The 19,381-nt window shown below is 40.2% G+C and overlaps 1 protein-coding gene across 9 annotated transcripts in view; it reads left to right on the forward strand.

The window, feature by feature from the left end:
- LOC113163504 (receptor-type tyrosine-protein phosphatase mu-like) overlaps positions 1 to 19,381 on the forward strand; it is a 109,038-nt gene that overhangs the window by 48,449 nt on the left and 41,208 nt on the right. For 6 of the 9 annotated variants that reach the window (XM_026362213.1, XM_026362214.1, XM_026362218.1 and 3 more), the window contains exons 10-18: positions 3,146 to 3,299; positions 3,400 to 3,563; positions 3,650 to 3,759; positions 3,973 to 4,174; positions 4,774 to 4,876; positions 11,599 to 11,780; positions 12,116 to 12,210; positions 13,936 to 13,972; positions 16,484 to 16,558. In XM_026362213.1, the coding sequence (XP_026217998.1) occupies positions 3,146 to 3,299; positions 3,400 to 3,563; positions 3,650 to 3,759; positions 3,973 to 4,174; positions 4,774 to 4,876; positions 11,599 to 11,780; positions 12,116 to 12,210; positions 13,936 to 13,972; positions 16,484 to 16,558 (1,122 nt within the window). The remainder of the gene's footprint in view (positions 1 to 3,145; positions 3,300 to 3,399; positions 3,564 to 3,649; positions 3,760 to 3,972; positions 4,175 to 4,773; positions 4,877 to 11,598; positions 11,781 to 12,115; positions 12,211 to 13,935; positions 13,973 to 16,483; positions 16,559 to 19,381) is intronic. The other 3 variants (XM_026362220.1, XM_026362221.1, XM_026362222.1) reach the window with 1 other exon arrangement.

Consider the following 19,381-nt stretch of genomic DNA (forward strand, 5'->3'; position numbering starts at 1 on the left):
GGAAGCAAGTGAGAGGGAGAACCTGTGATAAGTAGTGTGAAAACCAGAGCGAGGCCGAGTCAGTGAACAGAAACTGAACTGAGCTTGGATCACAAGAGGAACATTGATTCCCCTTTAACGCTTCGAATGTCGGCTTGTGTCACATTTTCTTACAATGTGTTATTCAAGTCTCCTTAGGTCAAAGCACATTATGCAAAATGTATTTATTTTTATACAAGCTGTAGGAGTGTTGTTCTGTTTCTAAAGTACAGTGGCAAGAAAAAGTATGTGAACTGGAATTTCATTGTTTTCTGCATTAATTTGTGATTTAATGATTGCTCTGACTTGGCCACTCAAAAAGGGAGGTTTAATTTTTCTAAAGCCATTCTGTTGTGCCCTGGTGTTTTAAGTCATTGTCTTGTAGCATCACCCAACTTCTACATCTGGCATACATTTTCGAATTATCCTGAAGAATTTTTTGATACACTTGGGAATTCATCTTCCCCCCAGTCACTGCAAGCTGGCCAGACCCTGATGCAGCAAAGCAGGCCCAAATCATGATGTTTCCTCCACCATACTTTACAGTTGGGATGATGTTTTCATGATGCTATACTGTGCCCTTTTTATGCCAGATGTAGTGTTGTGTGTTCTTTCCATATAGTTTAATATAGTTGCTTCAGTCTACAAAACATTTTGCTAATATTCCTAGGGAGTGTCAGTGTGCACTTTGGCAAACTTCAGGATTTCATGTTCTTTTTAGTAAGACAAGAGTAAGGCTTGGATGAAAGTCTGATCACATTTTATGACAAATCAATGCAGACAGCCATGAAATTACAAAAGGTTCACATACTTTTCCTTGCCCTGTATGACTGATTTGAGACTCTGAGAAGTAGAACAGCTTTAGCACCAAATGCACCGAGCTGGTGTTGTAATCCAACATTTCTGCTTTTAACATCCCAGTTCTTCAGGTTGTATATGCTGGTTGAAAATGTGTTGCAAGAGAAGTCTCCTGTTTGTTTCTAATCATTCCTGCTCTGGATCATTATCATCAGTAGCAGCATCAGCATCATCACCATCATAACACTCAACATGAAACAGGAAGTGCAGCTTCCTTGTGTAGTATTTTTTATTTGAAGGTTGTAGTTCGGTGGAGGAAGACCTGCTGACATCATCGTCTACAGCAAAGTGCTCCCTTCCTGTGTCTCATGTAAATGTCATCCTTAAAATTATGGGATGGAAACCATGACAACCACACATACACACACACACACACACACACACACACAGGTATGTTCAGGAAGAATGGTAGGATTTTATGTGATAGCATTCACTCTCCCCTCGGGGATTATGGGTAATAGGATCCACCTCAATCCCCCCTCTTCCCCCTCCTCCTCTTGACCCCTGACCCCCATTGTTGCTGCGGCAATGTTTCATTGTGTGTGTGTGTGTGTGTGTCTGTGTGTGTGTGCACTCCCTGCAGACAGACCATTTAGCCTCGACGTCTCTCTTTCATCGCACAATCAAGGTGGAGAAACTCACAAGTGCCTCCATTGTGTCCTGCTAAAAGCCTGCAGAGTGTGTGTGTGTGTGTGTGTGTGTTTGTGGCTCAATAACAGGAAGACAGGAATTTTCTGTACGACCACACACACACACACACACACACAGACAGAGAGAGAGAACAGATGAAAGACGACACAGAACAGGAAGGGTATTGTTCAGTTGTTCAGTGGCTGCAGAAAAACACCTGGAAACACACACACACACACACACACACACACACACTGACAGATGCAGGTTTTGTCAGGAGAAATTGCTCTTTCCTGCTCTCATCTATCATTCTCTCTGCGAGTGCATCGCTGTCTGTCATCTTGAAATACAGCACTTAGATTGGCCTCTACAAAGACTGAGTGTGTGTGTGAAGGTAACTTTAATCTCCTTCTATCACCCTCCTCTCCTTCTTCTCCTTTAGTGACCATGTTCAGTCAAAGCTGCTTCTTTAGTTTCTGTATAAATTCAGTGCCGGAAGCTCGGACAGAGGTCAAAGTTCAGAATCAGGTTTACTGTTGTTTCCATACACAAACTGGGAAATTAACTATAGTTCCTTGTGGAACAATGACAGCTAATCACCTTTGTGAGGTGACCCACATTAACAGCTAGCTCCAGTACGGCTTCTCCTCTTGTAGTAAACACAGTGTCGAGCTCCACCAGCAGTGAACAGTGTTCTGAAACAAGTGCTACATTCACATGTTGTTGTGGAGCTTCGATATAGACGACACAAAAATCGAGCAGTTTATTTCCATTTGGACATAAATATGATTCTACATAATATGATATACAAATATGATATAGTACGAAGTGACTAGCAGCATTTTCAGCAAAATGAGTTTGAGCTACTACTGTTGTACGTTAACTAGAAACAGAGTCTTTCTAAATGGTTAAATCCTTCCCCCTGCTACCAACAGTGAAAGGAGGGTAAACAGGGTGTTTGGGGCTCGGCATGTTCAGAGTGCAGAGTGTTCAGAGTGTGGCTGACTTAACTCATAACAGGATATCCATCGTGTCCACACCGAGGTTCACGTGTACCCAGTTTAAATGTGTGAAGATCGGGGGAGTTTTATTTCAGCTGTGACCTCTGAGTGACAGAAACACAAGACGTGACGTTCCATCTGCTGAAGTGACTCAGATCAGACGTGTTTAACGACAAACAGTCTCCTGAAGTCTGATCCTCCCGAACCATTAATGTTGTGTCTCACACACACACACACACACACACACACAGACACACATGTTCAGATATCAACTGAGACCTCGTGAAACTGGAGACTGAAACCAGCATGTTGGTCTGACTTCCATACTCCTGTCTGTGGCTCTGAGCTGCAGTCTCACTAGTTCCTGCTGAAGATCTAAACCTTTCTCTAAATCAGCCCTCCGTTGACCAGTAAATGATTAAGTTTTAGTCTGCAGGTCGATGAAAATGTGATGTTCATACTCTGCTAGATTTAGACCATTACAGTGTTACTGTTGTCACAGAACTAATGGAAGCGTGAGTCCTACAAACACTTTTATATATCCCGCCTGAGCAGGAAGATCTGAGCTGCAGCAAACATAGCCAGTAGTTCAGTCCACTATGAAAATCTAATCGTGTCTTTGTGTGTTTGTGCCTCAGATCCGATGCACGGCCCGCGGCGTCTGGAGGTCGTTGACATTCAGTCCAAACAGGTGACTGTACGATGGGAACCATTCGGATACAACGTGACCCGCTGCCACAGCTACAACCTGACTGTCCAGTACCGCTACAGACCTGCAGGGGGCCCCAGCAGGTAAACACCCAGTGAGGGGCCACAGCTATGTACAGTTAGAAGATGCCAGGTACACTCAGGGAAGGACACAGGTGTAAATGTCCTTCTCTCTGTCCTGCAGGGAGCCGGCGAAGGAGGAGGTGGTGTACGACACCTTGAGCACAGTGCCACAGCATACTGTACGTAACCTTCCACCGTTCACCAACGTTAGCCTGAGACTCGTTCTGAGCAACCCTGAGGGAAGCAAGGAGAGCGAGGAGCTGCTGGTGCTGACGGATGAGGATGGTAAGACCTGTTTGTGTCTCTAAAGAAGAAGATGTCAGCTCCTGGTTTTGTGAAACGGTTTTTAAAGACAAATTTTTCTGTATCAGTTCCTGGAGCTGTTCCTGTGGATTCGATTCTCGGCAGCAGTTATGAGCAGCAGATCAGCCTGAGCTGGAGAGAGCCACTGCAGACGTATGGTCTCATTCGACAGTATGAGGTAAACGTTCACACCTCCTTCTACTGTTTCCAGTGTTACTACACCTTGATCTTCACAGTATGAATGGTTAAACTCTTCACCGCTTGCCGGTCTGAAAATATCTGGGTTTTAAAGCAACATGCAAAGTCTTTCAGTGGCACCACTTATGTTTCCACAAATCTAAAATCTCTTACTCCTAAATAAGCAAGTCAATAACTTTGTTCTCCTCCGCAGATCTCCTACAAAGCCCTGAGCTCCTTCGACACAGAGTTTGACCTGTCCAATCAGAGTGGCAAAGTGATCAAACCAGCCAATGAGACGAGCCACGTGTTCACTGGCCTCTACCCAGGCTCCACCTACTCCTTCACAATAAGAGCCTCTACCATTAAAGGCTTCGGACCACCAGTAATCACACAGTTCACCACCAAGATCTCAGGTAGGACTCCTTCAAAATAAGAGTTTGAAAGCAGACGTTTAGCAATACAGCAGAGAAATCAACAAACATGGACAGGGAGTTTCTTCTGTACTTTTAATTATATTAAAAATACAAACTAGTTACTATTCAGACTCAGGGGCTCTGTATAGCTTCTGTTTGAGTTGATTGTATCATTTCATATTGGAAAGTCAAAGAGCTCAGTCCAAAATAAGGATGTTTCTATGTTCTAGTGCTTAACATCTTGATCCTCCTGATCCTAATATCAGTCCCAAAACCCTTAAATTACTGCTAATTTGTTTAATTCATAATGAAAGTAACATTGTGTTAACATTAGAAAAAAGGCATATTATTAGTATTTGTTTGCTTCAGCAGTTGTGTTTACTCCTATATTTCTTTCCCACAATTTCCCTTGCTACTGTAGCTCCCTGATAAAGAAATGATCACACATTCAAAAACAACTAAATCAACCTTTTAGTTGTTATTTTCAGGTTGAAGGTTATTTTCAATCTAAAGCTCTGAAAAAAATTGAAGAAAAGTCACTAAGGGTATTGGAAGAAACTGGAAGATGAAAATTTACCAAATCTCTATTCCGTGTTCAGCTCCTCTGATGCCGGCCTATGATCAGGAGTCTCCTCTGAACCAGACCGACTCCACAGTCACCGTTCTGCTGAAACCGGCTCAGAGCCGAGGAGCTCCAGTCAGGTAACACTCGCTCTCACAGCTACTGAAATATTCAACAGCATCAATCTTCTGCTTCATGAAGTTTTTATGACTGAAACGTTAAACATTAAAACACGACGTGTAGAACTTTGAAGCAGAAACTAGAACTGTCACATCCAAATCATTCAGTTTTCAGTTTGTCAGATTATCATCTGTAGCAGGGGACTGTTTTATTACCCCTCTACTGTATATATACAGTTTCCTTTAGTTCCATGTGTAATTTGTTTAAACAGCTAAAACCCTCACAAACATAACAGAAAACAACAAACAGACAGAAAAAAACAGACCATAAACCAGGTATTATCTCACATAATATGACTAAATGTAGCATATAGCATATAGCATATAAAGGTGTGATCTAATAAAGACCACTGAGGGCATTTTCATTTAAAAGAAACAAAAGGAAAATTGGAGGAGAAATATTCTGAGTTAAGTGATGTGATTTCTGTGAACACAGACAGAAGCCAAAAATAATTGTTCATTCTTATATCTTAAAATGCATTTATTACCTTATTATACATTTCTTTATATTACAACCACTATGGTTTATTTCACATTGTGTAGGGTTTTAAAGCTGCCGTATATTCAAACTAAGAAAAAACAAACTAAAACAATCACAGTATAAAACTAGATAAACCACTGAGGTGAACAGATTTAATTTTGAAGAATTTACTGAATGTGATTGATTTGGAAATTAATTATTTTCTACGGAATTAGATGGCATAACTAATGAGATGATTTAGTCATTTGAGGTTTGTTTAAAAACGGATGACAAAACAAAACCATGTGTGTGCTTTTGTGTTTGGCAAATATTTCTGTTGCGTGTTAATAAAAACTTTTACACACACACACATTCTTTTAAATCTCGGTTGTCGGGAGGCCCAGAGGGAGGTGGTATCCGTGGTAACAGTCGTCATGTCAACAGCTGTCTGGTCTCCGTCGTCGGGCTGTAACGAGGGATTTGGTTAATTAACGATCAGCGGGTGGGGCTAATCAGAGCCTGCTGCTAACACCAAGGATTAACAGGGGATTAACAGCTAATGTGTCAATCACACTTTGAGTCACAGCTGACAGGAAACACAAAGACGCTTCAGTTCATCTAATTTATGAACCGAATTCATTTGTGACACTTTATCTCTTCTACAAACAGCAAACAAAACAAAGTGCTACAATACAAGCGTGTAGGACAGTCTGCAGATCTCCAACAAATAGAAAAGCTTTTGTTTGTTTCAACAGTCAGACATGGCAACGCACATTCGACATTTGAATACAACACTACACCGGCTGAGAGATTTAAAGTCTAAATTCTCTCATTAAGTTGAGAGGTTTTGAATACATAATAAATGTTTGAAATGGACACAGTAGGAGAAACATAGAATGGAAATAAAAAAGAAGAAAATAGAAGAAGCCTAGAGAACATTTATTCATTAAGTGAGCACAGGTGCTTTGAGTTACACTAGAGCAAATCTACACATTGTTGAATCCTTGAATGTTTCAGCAGGAAAATCCTAACACAACACGGCTGTGAGCTGCAGTCAGAGCGTTGCGGCGAGGGGCCACTGCAGCGTGAAACACCAAGAGAAAGCTGAGCACTTTTGTTTGTGTCGCTTGCATTAAAAACAACAGTTGATGATGAACAGTGTTGACTCCTTTTTCAGACAGGAATTCTGTGTTCTTCTTTCAAAAGTCACACATCATCCACTGTTTTCTTTAGTTTTTAATCCTCCGTGCAGCTAGCACAGCAGTGCACACTCCTCCACAGATGCCACTTTCTGTTACTACTGTGGTCATGGAATCAGTGGAGGTTTACAAAGCAGAGATGCTGTTGTTGGTCAGGTCAGGAATGATCAAACTCTAGTCTGCCCCTTGTGGCTAACCTTTAAAATCTTCCAGACATGCACAGTACGCAAGGAAGTTTAAGAACCATGATACCAATAACACCTCTGTGATCTACGCATCCACGTTAGCAAACTGCTTGTATATCCCCATCATAAGCTCTAACAAGCCCAAAGGACCACCTTGAGGACTGAGTCTGATCACCTTCAGTAACGTTTACAAGCGTACATTGACTGTGATATGTTTGTGTTGTGATAGCCAGGCATCCACGCCATTTGCTTCAATATTCTAGTGTGAGCTTCATTCATCTTTATTTAGATCAAGATTTATTTATTAAGTGTTCTGAGTTTGTGTGTTGGTGGATGTTCTTTTTATTCATAGGAAAGAGCAGCTGTAACAAGGCAAATTTATCTCTGGGATAATTAAAGTTCTTTTAGATGTAGAAGCATTTTTTGCACTTAACATTGACAACACATCTCTTCACATGTCAACACATATCTTCTCTGCTACTTCTTTATGACCACTTGAGATGTCTCAACAACTAGTAGCTAACAAATATCTTGTTCGTTAGCATTTTGGTATTTGAATAAATAATCTATCCATTCTTCAATAACTTTAGCACTTTGTGTTTACCTGTAATCTTGTAGCGCTACAGTTTTTTTTAGATAGCACCATATAACAAAAGTGATCGAGGCACTTTACAATGTAAGGTTAATGACTTTCTGACAGAATATAACAATGCAACTATACAGTATATAGAATTACGTAGAAACCAAATAAATTTTACTTGAACATCACAAGAAGACAGTGTAAAGGAAAAACTCCCTTTAACTCAAGAAACCTACAGCAGAACCAGTGTCAGGGTGGGCGGCCATCTGCCTCGACCGGTTTGGGTGAGTGGAAAGAGGAGAGAGAAAAGAACATTAGGCAACCATTGAACAACATTAGAAAATAGCAGCAGACAAAACATGGGGTGGTTGTTGAGGTCAGTAACTGTACATGGGAAGTGGATGGCTATGTCAGCAGACAAAATTTACAGCAGCATAACTAAGAGATGGTTTAGAATCTAGAATTTGAGCCAGCTCTGACTATAAGTCTTATCAAATAAAAGGTTTTAAACCTAGTCTTTAAAGTATTGAGGGTGTCTGCCTCCTGAACCTGAAATGGGAGCTGGTACCATGAGGTCTTTAAATATGATTCAGCTTGATAATCTTACTGAAACTCTAAGAACTCTGGCAGCAGAATTTTGGATTAACTGGAGGCTTTTAAGGAGTTATTGTGGCATAAAAGTGAATTACAATAGTCCAGTCTAGAAGGAATAGGAAGGAAGAACAAATACACTGACTAGTTTTTCATCAATCTGATTTCTTGTGCTCCTAATTTTAGCAATATTCTTCAGGTGGTAGAAGGCAGTTCTAGAGATTTCTTTGAAATGCAAGGTAAAAACGAGGTCAAAGATAACTCAAGACTGGAAATCTTCACATAATTCCTTTACACCTACTTTTTAAAGGATTTTAGAGATAAAGGGCAGATTAGATGTTGGTCTATAATTGGATAAAGTAAGATATTTTAGTAAAGGTTTGATTACAGTAACCTTAAGTCATATGGTTAGTGGTTAGTAAAGATCGATTGATCTGATCTAATATGAACAAACTAATCAAAAGTAAAACATCTTTGAGCAGTCTAGTTGAGATAGGGTTGAGACATGTTGATGATTTACACAAATTAATTATTGAAAAAAATCCACCATGATCTACGAGGAAGATTCAGTCTAAGAACGGTTGAAGTCTTACAAATTAATCCAGAGCTGTTGTACAACTGTGTCCATCCAACTCAGTTGCAGGGAGGATCTGATCAATAGTAATGATTTTATTTGTAAAGAAATTCAGAGGTCTGAAGGAAGCACAATGCAGATCTTCTCCTCCACAGCAGGAATCCACTAAATTTACGGGCCTGACACTGCTTTGCAAACTAGTGCAAACGTTAGAACTTGAATTACCAATCAGTAAAGTAAAACGCATAGCTAGAGTGTAGTTCATGTGGCATGGGAGAACAGAGTTTTTATATTAAATACATTTAGTGTGGTCATGTGGTTCATGTACGATGTGAAAAGACTGAAAAGAGGAAAATGGATCATTTTAACCAAGTCAAGATTTATGTTTTTCATTCATGGCGGAACAAGACTGGAGATGTAAAGAGCGTGTGCATGATGTACAGTGTGTTAATCAACATGATGGCTGACGTGAAATCCATCAGATTGAACAGATGCTGCTCTGAGATACGATTTCATGTTTGTGTGTTTATATTTAACTTTGCCTTTGTCTCTTCTGACACCAGAGTGCGAGTCTGCCTTCAGGCACAGCGACACAGTTTACGTAGCACACACACTTATGCTTAAGAGCCTCCGAACACAGGACAAAAGGTGTTGCTGCGGGCAACCTGCAGCTGTAATCAGATTACTGTCACACACACACAACAAGTGCTGGGACGTGAGCGTGAAGAAATGTGATTGGAGATGGTTTTTCAAAGACAGAGAGAGAAAGAAAAGAGATAAAGGAGGAGAGATGGATGTGTGGAGGAGGAGAGAGAATGAAGAGAAAGGAGGTGGAGGACAGAAAGAAAAGGACTGGAACAGTCCGTTTTCTTTTTGTTAAACAATACAGAGGCTGTGTGTGTGCGCGTGCCTTCCTGTCCTCCTTTAGTTTCCTATCCAGCAGGAAATGTGACAATACTGCAGTTTCACAATCCACACACCCAAGTGTGTGTGTGTGTGTGTGTGTGTGTGTGTGTGTGTGTGTGTTGATATATGACTTCTGTCCTGAACCTGGTTCCCTTAAAAAACATTACTATTGTTTTCAACATCCCTCAGGACAAAAATACTGCTGAAAAAAGCTCACTGTGTTGCCTTCAGGTGCAGGTCAGAGGTTCTAGAAACCAAAAACGTGAATTCTGACACCTCCTGGTGGGAAACGCAAAGTGAACTGGCAGAAGAGTTTCCACTGAGACTGAAGTCATTTTCCGTAGAATCAGAAGAATTTCCGATGAGGTGGAGTCTCTGTGAAGGCGACAACATGGGATCATTAGAGTTTAGTGTTGGTGGAGTTCAAGAGTATTTGTAGTAGAGGTTGAATCTACAAAGAGGCAATAGAGTTCCTGTAGAGTCAGGAGCCTCAGTAGAATCAATCAACTTTACCTAGAGTCAGTAAAGGTTTCATATTGACACTAGTTTCTGTAGAGTTAGGAGAGTTTCCACAGAAACCCAAACTTGTGGGATGGGTTGATTTCCATTGAGTCATAAGTGCTTCTGAAGACTATTTCAATGAAATCATAAGATTTGGAAAAGTTCCCATATGGAATCATGAAGTTAGTAGAGTCTCCATAATGGCAGTAGAGTTTCTGAAGAGGTGGTAGATGGTAGCATTTCTGTGAAATCACTAGATTTCCAGCAGAGTTTCTGCAGACTCATGATTTTGTTCGTCGAGCCAGTTGAGTTATGTGAGTCTGTAGAGTTTCCATACAGCTGGTGGTTAAGCTGTAGTTACCTCTACACACTAATCATTAAAGTTGACAGTTGTTCTACAGCCTATGGTGTTTTGTAGGGATGGGACAGCTGAGGTGTTTTGGGCCTGTGTAGTTTTGCAGTAGCATTTAATATGTCTACTTTTTTTAATTCAGCTGTCAGTGCAGTGCAAGTCATGAAAAGCTTTAAATCACCACAATAACAAGTCGTCTTCACGAGACCACTCCTCTCCTCTGTCATTCAGATGGATAGCTGGTATTTCTTTGTCCTTTAACGCAGTAATTGTTTTTATGGTAACCGACTGATGAACATGAATTATTTTATAATCACTTGACAACCAGGCAAAAGTTATGATTTTTCATTTAGAACTCAAAGTGTTTGCTTCCAGTTGTTTTGTGCCTGTATGTCCTTTACTGACATAGAGAATTTAATACCTGCACAGATAGGATGCAATGAATTATCAATTTAATGTCAGAATGTTATAGATTTACAGCTTCTACATACAGAGGGAGAGAGACTTAATAAAAATGAAGGAGAGGGTGATGGAGTGGGGGAGAGGCAGAGCTGACCTTTCTGTGGAGCTGAATAATGAACCAACAGATGGGTGAGAAGAGGAGCAGAGCAGTTTTATGTGTCAGGGTTGTATGTGAATAGAAATAAAGTCAATAATGTCCAACAATGTCACCCCTCAACACTAAAGCTAAAATTCCTAAAATTCTCAAAGGAGTTCTGTGGTGGCTATACTTCCATTAAGTTCTAGGACTTCTGAGATGAAAAACTAAAATTACTTCGCAGACATCTGTCTCTAAAACTCTGGATCCTACATTTCCCCTAATACAGATGGACTGTGTTAGGCAACAGAAGACGATATTAACTCTTGTTATATGAAGTCTGAGGGGAACTAACCAGTGCCAGAACATACAGTTAGGCCCAGAAATATCTGAACAGTGACAGTTGTTATGATTAAACCTTTATACACTAACATAATAGATTTAAATAAAACAGTCAAGGTGTAATTGAAGGTCACACTAACTTACTGAGTATCTGGTTAACATACTTGATCAACTGTCAGCTGAACGTGGCATTTAGCTAACTAGTAAACCAATATACTAACACACTAGTTGTCTAGCTTCTGCTGTAATTTCTCTTATTTGCTTATTTTTCTGTTCAGTGTTGGTCCAACCTGGAGTTTAGTCACTCAAGTGCAAACTTGTACGTTTTCTGAATGAGCCAGTTAGATTTTTATGTGACATCACACAGCAGGAGCAGACACTTGGTTAGGAAACTAAGACTGATGCTTTCTGATTGAACCTTAAACCGTTTAACCCGCCAATCTGTCTTTCTGCAGCAAGTACCAGGTGGTGGTGGAGGAGGAGCGCCCCCGCAGGCAGAGGCGAGGTACTGCAGAGATCCTTCGCTGCTACCCGGTGCCCATTCACTTCCAGAACGCCTCGCTGCTCAACTCTCAGTATTACTTCAGTGCAGAGCTGCCAATGAGTGAGCTGAGGACGCCAGTGCCCTTCTGCGTCGGTCAGTCTCTCACTGCCAACTTGTTCAGTCACTCAGTTAGTTAGTTAAAGTTAGTTAGATGTTGTTAGTCATGTAGTTAGTAAGTTATTTTTTTGTTGGTTGGTTACCACTGTTTCGTTAAATCATTTAGTTAAGTTAACTCATATTTTATATATGATTATGTTATAATCATATATTGCACTAGTTAGTTTTCTATCGCTAAGTGTTAGGTTGGTATGATGAGGTCAGTGTTAGTCAGCTGAAAAGCATTTTGTACTAGATCAAGTTGTTAGTTAACAAACCAGTACACCAGCTGATATGTCAGTGATAAGCTGTTTATCTATGTGTTTGTACAGGTGATAACAGGACCTACAACGGGTACTGGAACGCCCCTCTGCTGCCTCATAAGAGTTATGGGATCTACTACCAGGCTGTCAGCACAGCTAATGGGGTAAGTCAACATCTCCCAGTGTTTTTTAATTTAATTTGATAAATCCTATCAAGTTGTTTTGTTGTCATGTGACCTTGATGCAGGTAATTTTTAAACATTTCTGCTAAAATTGACACGACAAGATTCATTTATAAATGTTTTTTCAAACAATAAAAGGTTCATCATAACCACAGCATCCACAGTTCAGGTCAGGCTATGAATCTTAATTATATGTCCTTCCGCCTCTCTTATACTGTCATGTTTCCTGTCACCACTTTCTACTATTTACTGTTACAAATTAGGAGAAAACAATAATACTATATAAAAAAAAAAAAAATTGTTATTTAACAGTAGCACTAATTAACTAAGAAACTAAAACAAACATGAAGATGCTCTCGCATTTTCTGCAGCTATAAAACACTTATCTCATTTCTATGATTTGTGGAGTTTCTCTTCAATGGAAATTACAGATATGCCTGGGAAGTGTAACTTACACTGAATCTAAATGTGGGTATTATTTCTTTGTTCAGATCTGAATCATGCCTGTGAAAAAAGAGATTTTTGATACCTGTTGTCTCAAATAATTTTCATGTACCTTAGTCTCCTCCCTGAGCTCTTGTCTAGTTTGAAAACCTGTGGTGTAGAAAAGCAAATTGTGGAGGAAACAGTGGCTGAATTTTGTTTAAAGGACTGGCGGGTGTCAAGATATCCAATCACACTGTGCAGCAGAGCTCGACTTCGCCTGTGTGCCGCTACAAAATGACACTAGTGTGCAATAACAAAGGTTTCACATTATTCTATTGTCCTCTATTCTACTGGTTTCTTTCAATTTTCCTCAGTCTCTTTGTTCTTAGTGTCATAAAAACCAGAGAAGCGAAACAGAGAGGTCACACACTCTGATATCAACATGGACTGTACAACACACACGCGCACACACACAGAGTTTAATGGGAACGGAGATGGTTCCAGCAGCCTGACCAGTGACACTAATAGGCTGCAGTGCAGACTGTCTGTGTGTCTTATCACATGTGTGCAAAAAAAAAGATTAATAATTGTCACACGCATACATACATTGTATGTTGTGCGTTAATTATTGACGCTGGGAGGTTTAATTGGGGTGTGTGTTGAATAATGCAGCTACAGTAGTGCTTTTTACTGTCGCCACACCACAGATCACCACCACCTCAACCACTGCTTCTGCTGCTGTTATGTGTGTGAGCATGAATATTCATCAGCTCTTGTGGTTAATTTGTCGTCTGTTTGTTACAACCAGTAAGACACAAGATGTTCTCGCTCTCCTTTCACCAAAATCTGTCTCCCTCTTGCTGTGTGTGTGTGTGTGTGTGTGTGTGTGTGTGTGTGTGTGTGTTTGTCAGTTGTTAAATGCCACCACAGGCACTGATCCACAGCCATTTGCCTTCTGTCCGCTCTGTTTACGACGAGTGTGTGTTAACAAATTTTTGTTCAGCACCACCTTTGTGAGGACATTTCTGCACGTTAGACACACAAAGACCTATGTGACCGTTCAGACAAGGTTTAAGGATTCAAGTTAGAAGGTTTTGATTAGAGTTGGGAAAGAAAATTGGGATTTGATATTTATTTCAGATGGTTAAGGTTAGGATGAGGGGCTGCATTATGTCAGTGAGTGTGTCCTCACAGCTGTAGTAAGACCAGCATATGTGTGCTGGCAGCTGATATGTTGGCATTTGTGTTGACAGGAAACTAATTTTCTTCTCTCTCCAACAGGAAACAAAGATCGACTGTGTGCGTGTGGCCACAAAAGGTAAGAAAATACAGAGCATTTTATTTAAAAAAAAACACTGAGTACATTCATTTTGTGTTATTTATTCTATAGAGAGTTACTCTGGTTGTTTTTTTTTGTTTTGTTTTGTTTGTTTGTTTGTTGGTTTTGGAAAGGTGTGTAGTGCTATGTTTTAAGTTTTGGTTTTATTTGAAATTCATTGATTTATTTTTGATAGGTATAAAGTATTTTTGACACACTGCATGTAATAATGAAAAAGTTGTTTTATTATGACAGATGTAGATTAGCTCCGCATTAATTGAATAGGCACAGGGTAGTTTGGTTTTCCATGTGATTTTATTTTGTTGTGTTGTGTTTTAGTGTTAGCGGTTAGCGTCATTAGCTTGTTGGATCTGGTATCTAATTTCCACTGAGTCTCTGTTGAACTCTGCTCACCGCTGGTCTGGATTTGACAGTTAAATTAGCTGCCAGCTAGCCGGGCAGCAGCCAGGCCATTCTGTGTAATGAGACACAGATGGCAGCTAGCTGTTGGAGTGCTAGGCTAATGGTTAGCACACTGGTCCCATCCAGGAGTGTAATGGCTCACAGATGGGCTGCTATTGCCCGACACCTGTCCTTCACTATGTCCTCCAATAACAACCTGACGTCCTCTGCGGACACAAATAAAACACACACTCAGCTCTATGCTACGCTAAGACTAGGCTAACACAAGGCTAATGACTGGGACTCTATGGGTGTCTAGAGAGCTGTTTAGCACGGCAGCTAAACAAGCTAAAACACTGTCATGTCCCCTGATGGACATCCAGGATTATCACACACACACTCTGTAATTGACTGCTCTGGCTTTCATCAGCTTTTATTGGAGCACAGTTCTGGTGGCTAACGACAGCAGATGCTGATTGGCTCTGCCAATCCCCTGACACCTGTCAGTCATGCTGCAGCAGCCAACCACATCTCCCAGGGGGTTGGGGGGGGGGGGGTCTCTGCCCACACACACACACACACACACACACACACACACACACACACACACACCCACGATGCCTTGCAGCACTAACAGTGAGTGGAGCTGATGTGAATGTAGAGGAGAGCTGAACGTCTGCAGAATGTTAAGGGGACAATACAAAGAAAACACACATTCAAGTGAATCAAAGATTTTTATTCTTAAGTGGAATCGAGTCACAGCTATTTCTGCATGTTACTACATATTAGAAACACTTATGAATACGGTCTGTTTTAACCAGTGTACATTAATGTGATATGTATCTATTGTATTTATCTCAATACACATCTCAGTAACAGAACATAGTGGCTGATGTGATATGATCTGCGACACAACATTATATATATAAAACAAATATTTGAAAAACATACTCATATGTGCAGACATGCAGTATATAGTTTGTTGTGTTTACGGAACAGGTGTAAATAGAAAAATACTCTATTGATTTCTTGCTAACTGATTTCTGCTGTGAGTTATTCAAAGTCTCCCCTTGGCTGTTTTCTCTGTCTTGCTTGTTTGATCACTAATGTCTGATGATTGATATATTGGCTGATTAACAAACTTCTCTTCCAGGTCTGTTTCTTCAACTAAAATACTAAAATACACCTGTTGCTTCATTTAAAGACTCTGTTAATGCTCTTGACAATCTATAGACTTAAACATATATCATCAGCTAACGAAGCTTTGATTAAAGAAATTGTCAAAGTGTGTTGTTTAGTAAACACTATATACTAATGGGTTGTAAGTGCTTTTAGTTTGTGTAGTAACTGAAGTGCAGAAAAGAAAACCAGTGACATCATCGCTGAATGATCAGTCCATTAAACTCTTGAATTTCCATCTCCAGTCTTTAGAGAGTTTTACATTTCTGGGTCTAAAATATAGTCGAAAGAGATGATAAGAGAAGTTTAGAGTTGAAATTACTCTAACAGGAGCAGACGCTGCCTTATTGTGGCTGGCAAAACCTTGTGTGATATATGTTATATGAAATTTAAAGTTTATTATAATCATTAGTCAATTAAGTTTCAATTTATAAGTAACTTATTTTTAAATGTTTGTAATTTCCATCCTCCTCAATGTCAAACATGAAACTAAACCGAGGGTCTGCATGGTCAGGCTGTTGGTTGAACAAAACAGCACATATGGTTAACTCCATTAATCAATGGATGAATGAATAAAGATAATAATCAAATTGTAAAATAACAATATTAATTAGTATTTATAGCACTATATAATGTAATATCGCAAATAAATTAAATATTAATGCATTTATTTATCTGCACATTTACAGTTATGTTATAGGTTACTGACAGTTTTTGTTTATGTATATATGTGGCCAATAAAATAAATTTGGATGGTTATAAAGACAGATGAAGAGGTTAGAATAAATTGTGTCTATCAGGTAAACACCCAGATGCTGCATCTTACTAATATTTCTGCTTCAGTACAAACCACTGCTACAGCCTGTCTCTCTCTCTCTCTCTCTCTCTCTCGCTGTCTGTCTCTGTCTGCATGCCTTCCTGGATGAATAGCTGCTATAATCGTCACCCAGCTCACCACGCCATACGTTCGCATCGCCCCGGCAGCAGGCGACAAGCAGCTAACAGGTCAGAGAAAACACACAACAGCGTCACAACAACACACACCGTATGTGGTAGAAAACTGGTGCACACGTGGTACAAAGAGTCTACTGACAAAGAATCCATATGAAAAGAAGATGAATTTGAAAAGATTCGGGACACTGTCCTTTGCTGCTAATTATAGAATAATGAAAAATGGAATCTGTGTTCAGTAATAAATTGAACACAAATTCTAATTAAGGCCAATTAATCTTTTTTTTATCTTTTTTTTTTTAATGAGCTGTGTTTAATCAGCTAATTAAAGTTTTCAACAAATGAATGTTGTTTCATCTTAAGGTAAAACTGTGAACCTGTGATTTCTACAGCCACACTTCTATGATTGGTTCATTTTAACTTAATTTTTAAATTGGAAGCACCAAAGTTCTGACACCAGGCCAGACTAGACTGGAAATGGACTGGTTTGACAGGTTCCTGTTCCACTTCTGTCTTTTCTTCTGCTTTGGCTCCAGTCTAGTGTAAAACTAAACTGGGTTTGTTTAGAACTGGTTCCATCCTGGTTCTGTTTCGGCAGTGTAAACCTGGTTAAACTGGTTTCTGTGCTGGTTGGCCAGTGTTCAACTAAAGCAGTTCTTGCCCTTTATTCATTTGTTCATTCACAAGAAGAAACTGGTCCACAGCTCCACATAACTTTGTTAGTTATATCCAGTCTAGACTGGGTTCTTTCAGTCTGTGCTCAGACTTTAGAGGTTAAAATAAATGTGTGCTCTGAACTGTTTCTGTATGATTGAACTGGTTTTCTTTATTTTACAAATCAGCGTAGTGAAGAACTGAAATGGTCAGACTGGTCAGTAATTACAGGTAGTGGTGGATTCATGTGAGAGAAGAAGATAAGCTGAAGTCAAACTGAATCTAAACACACGTGTGGTGTTTTCTGTCATTTGTGATGCAAATCTTATCAAACTTGTAAAACTCTGGTAATTTGGGTACAACAGTGTGTGTGTGTGTGTGTGTCTGACTGAACAGGTGGGACACACACACATACAGACAGATTCACAGCTCGCAGAAAATTACATTTAAATATTTACCAGCCTGAAGGTGGAAACTTTCCACCGACTGTTTACACACACACATGTGAATATCTAACATGATGGTGTGTGTGTGTGTGTGTGTGTCAGGGGGAGCTTGTGTCACCAGCAGGCCTCTAACACTCCTAACAGCTGTTAGCCTTGTAGACACACACACACACATTAATACCCAAACACACACCTCCCACTCAGCGTGACTGGCTGAAGCCCCGGAGCTGAAAACAGCTTCGCTTTCACATAAAAAGCAGCTTCTCTATGGCCCACTGTGACACACACACACACACACACACACACACACACACACACACACACACCGATACATTCTGTCTTCAAAGCTGCGTTTTCACAGCCTTTAAACTGCAAACAGCAGCTCTCGCTCTGCCTCCGAGGGGGTGATGTGTGTGTTTCAGTTTGTGCATGATGATCCAGCGAGGTGGATGATGATAGTCGAGCTCGTCTGACCTTGAACAGACAAAACAAAAACACAGAAAATATGATGATACTGTCTCTATGTTTTGACATTTATCATATTATACTGGAAACCAGTTCAGTTTACTGCAGGACTGGTGGACTGGTTTGGTATTGCATGATACCATCTGTGTTTGTGCAGCTGTACTGGAGGCAACAAAGGGCACAACTTGTTTCTTTTTGCCACTGTTCAGTGTTTTAAACCAGTTTTAATCTAGCTTAACTTTGCCAGCAGGAGTATGTAAACGAGACACAGTGTTTGTGAGCACAGCTTCCTGTGCCAGGCGATGGTTACCTGAAGAAAGACGTGAAATTGCTGCTCCTCAGATGATCTCTGTGCTTTAGTTATTTATAATTCATTCCTTTTCTGGGGTTCAAGAATTAACATCCACAGTCAATCAGCGTTTTACTCTGTTCACAGGTTACCCTCACTAACGGTTTAGAAACACTTTAAAGTTAGTTAGGGTAAGTGATGAGCAGAAGAGGATGTGATTTAGTGTGGGGGTCACGGTGAAAACGGGAGTTGATGATAAGGCATGACGGCTGCTGCAGGAAGCATGCAGCTAGTTTCTCTCTGACCCCAATCTCAATATTTCAACCTGACGTCGACTCTAAAGCACAGTGTTAACCCTCAAACAGCTGTTTGTTGGTGTCAGGACCAACCAGTGTCCTTATTTCCGTACAACGTCCTCACTCCCAAAGTATTTCACTCAAAACTGTGCTCACAAAGATTGCCACACACACACACACACACACACACATACACACACACAGTGTGACTGATAGCTGTTGTCAGGCTCTGATTGGAAAAGTGGAGTAGGTCTAAAATGACAAGCACACACACACACGTTACACAGCTCGACAGCGACGTCGTGTCCTGAACGTTTCTCATCTCACGAGTCATCTGGAAGGATATTACACCTGGACACACACACACAGAGCAGGGTAATGGGTTTTTCATGGGACTGACATCCCATCACATTATACAGTCAGAGGGGAAGGACTCTGCTATCCTTCCTCACTCATCATCTTCACCACGTCTTCAGGCTCATCAGCACCAGCTGGAGTCCAGAACAGAACGGAACACAATTTATTCACGTTGAAGTTGGTTACTTGTTTTGTCATGAAAGACATGAAAATATATGTCCAATATGATAAAAAAATGACTTTGATATAAAACCATGAAACACAGGATTTATAACAGATGTTCTGTTAATACGTCTATGTTAAATATTTGTTCTTATTAATATTATTTTATGATGTTACAGCTGTTTTCATTCATTATTGCTTTGCTAAA

This window comes from Anabas testudineus, chromosome 2 (assembly GCF_900324465.2).
Source record: "Anabas testudineus chromosome 2, fAnaTes1.2, whole genome shotgun sequence".
Classification (NCBI taxonomy): Eukaryota; Metazoa; Chordata; class Actinopteri; order Anabantiformes; family Anabantidae; genus Anabas; species Anabas testudineus.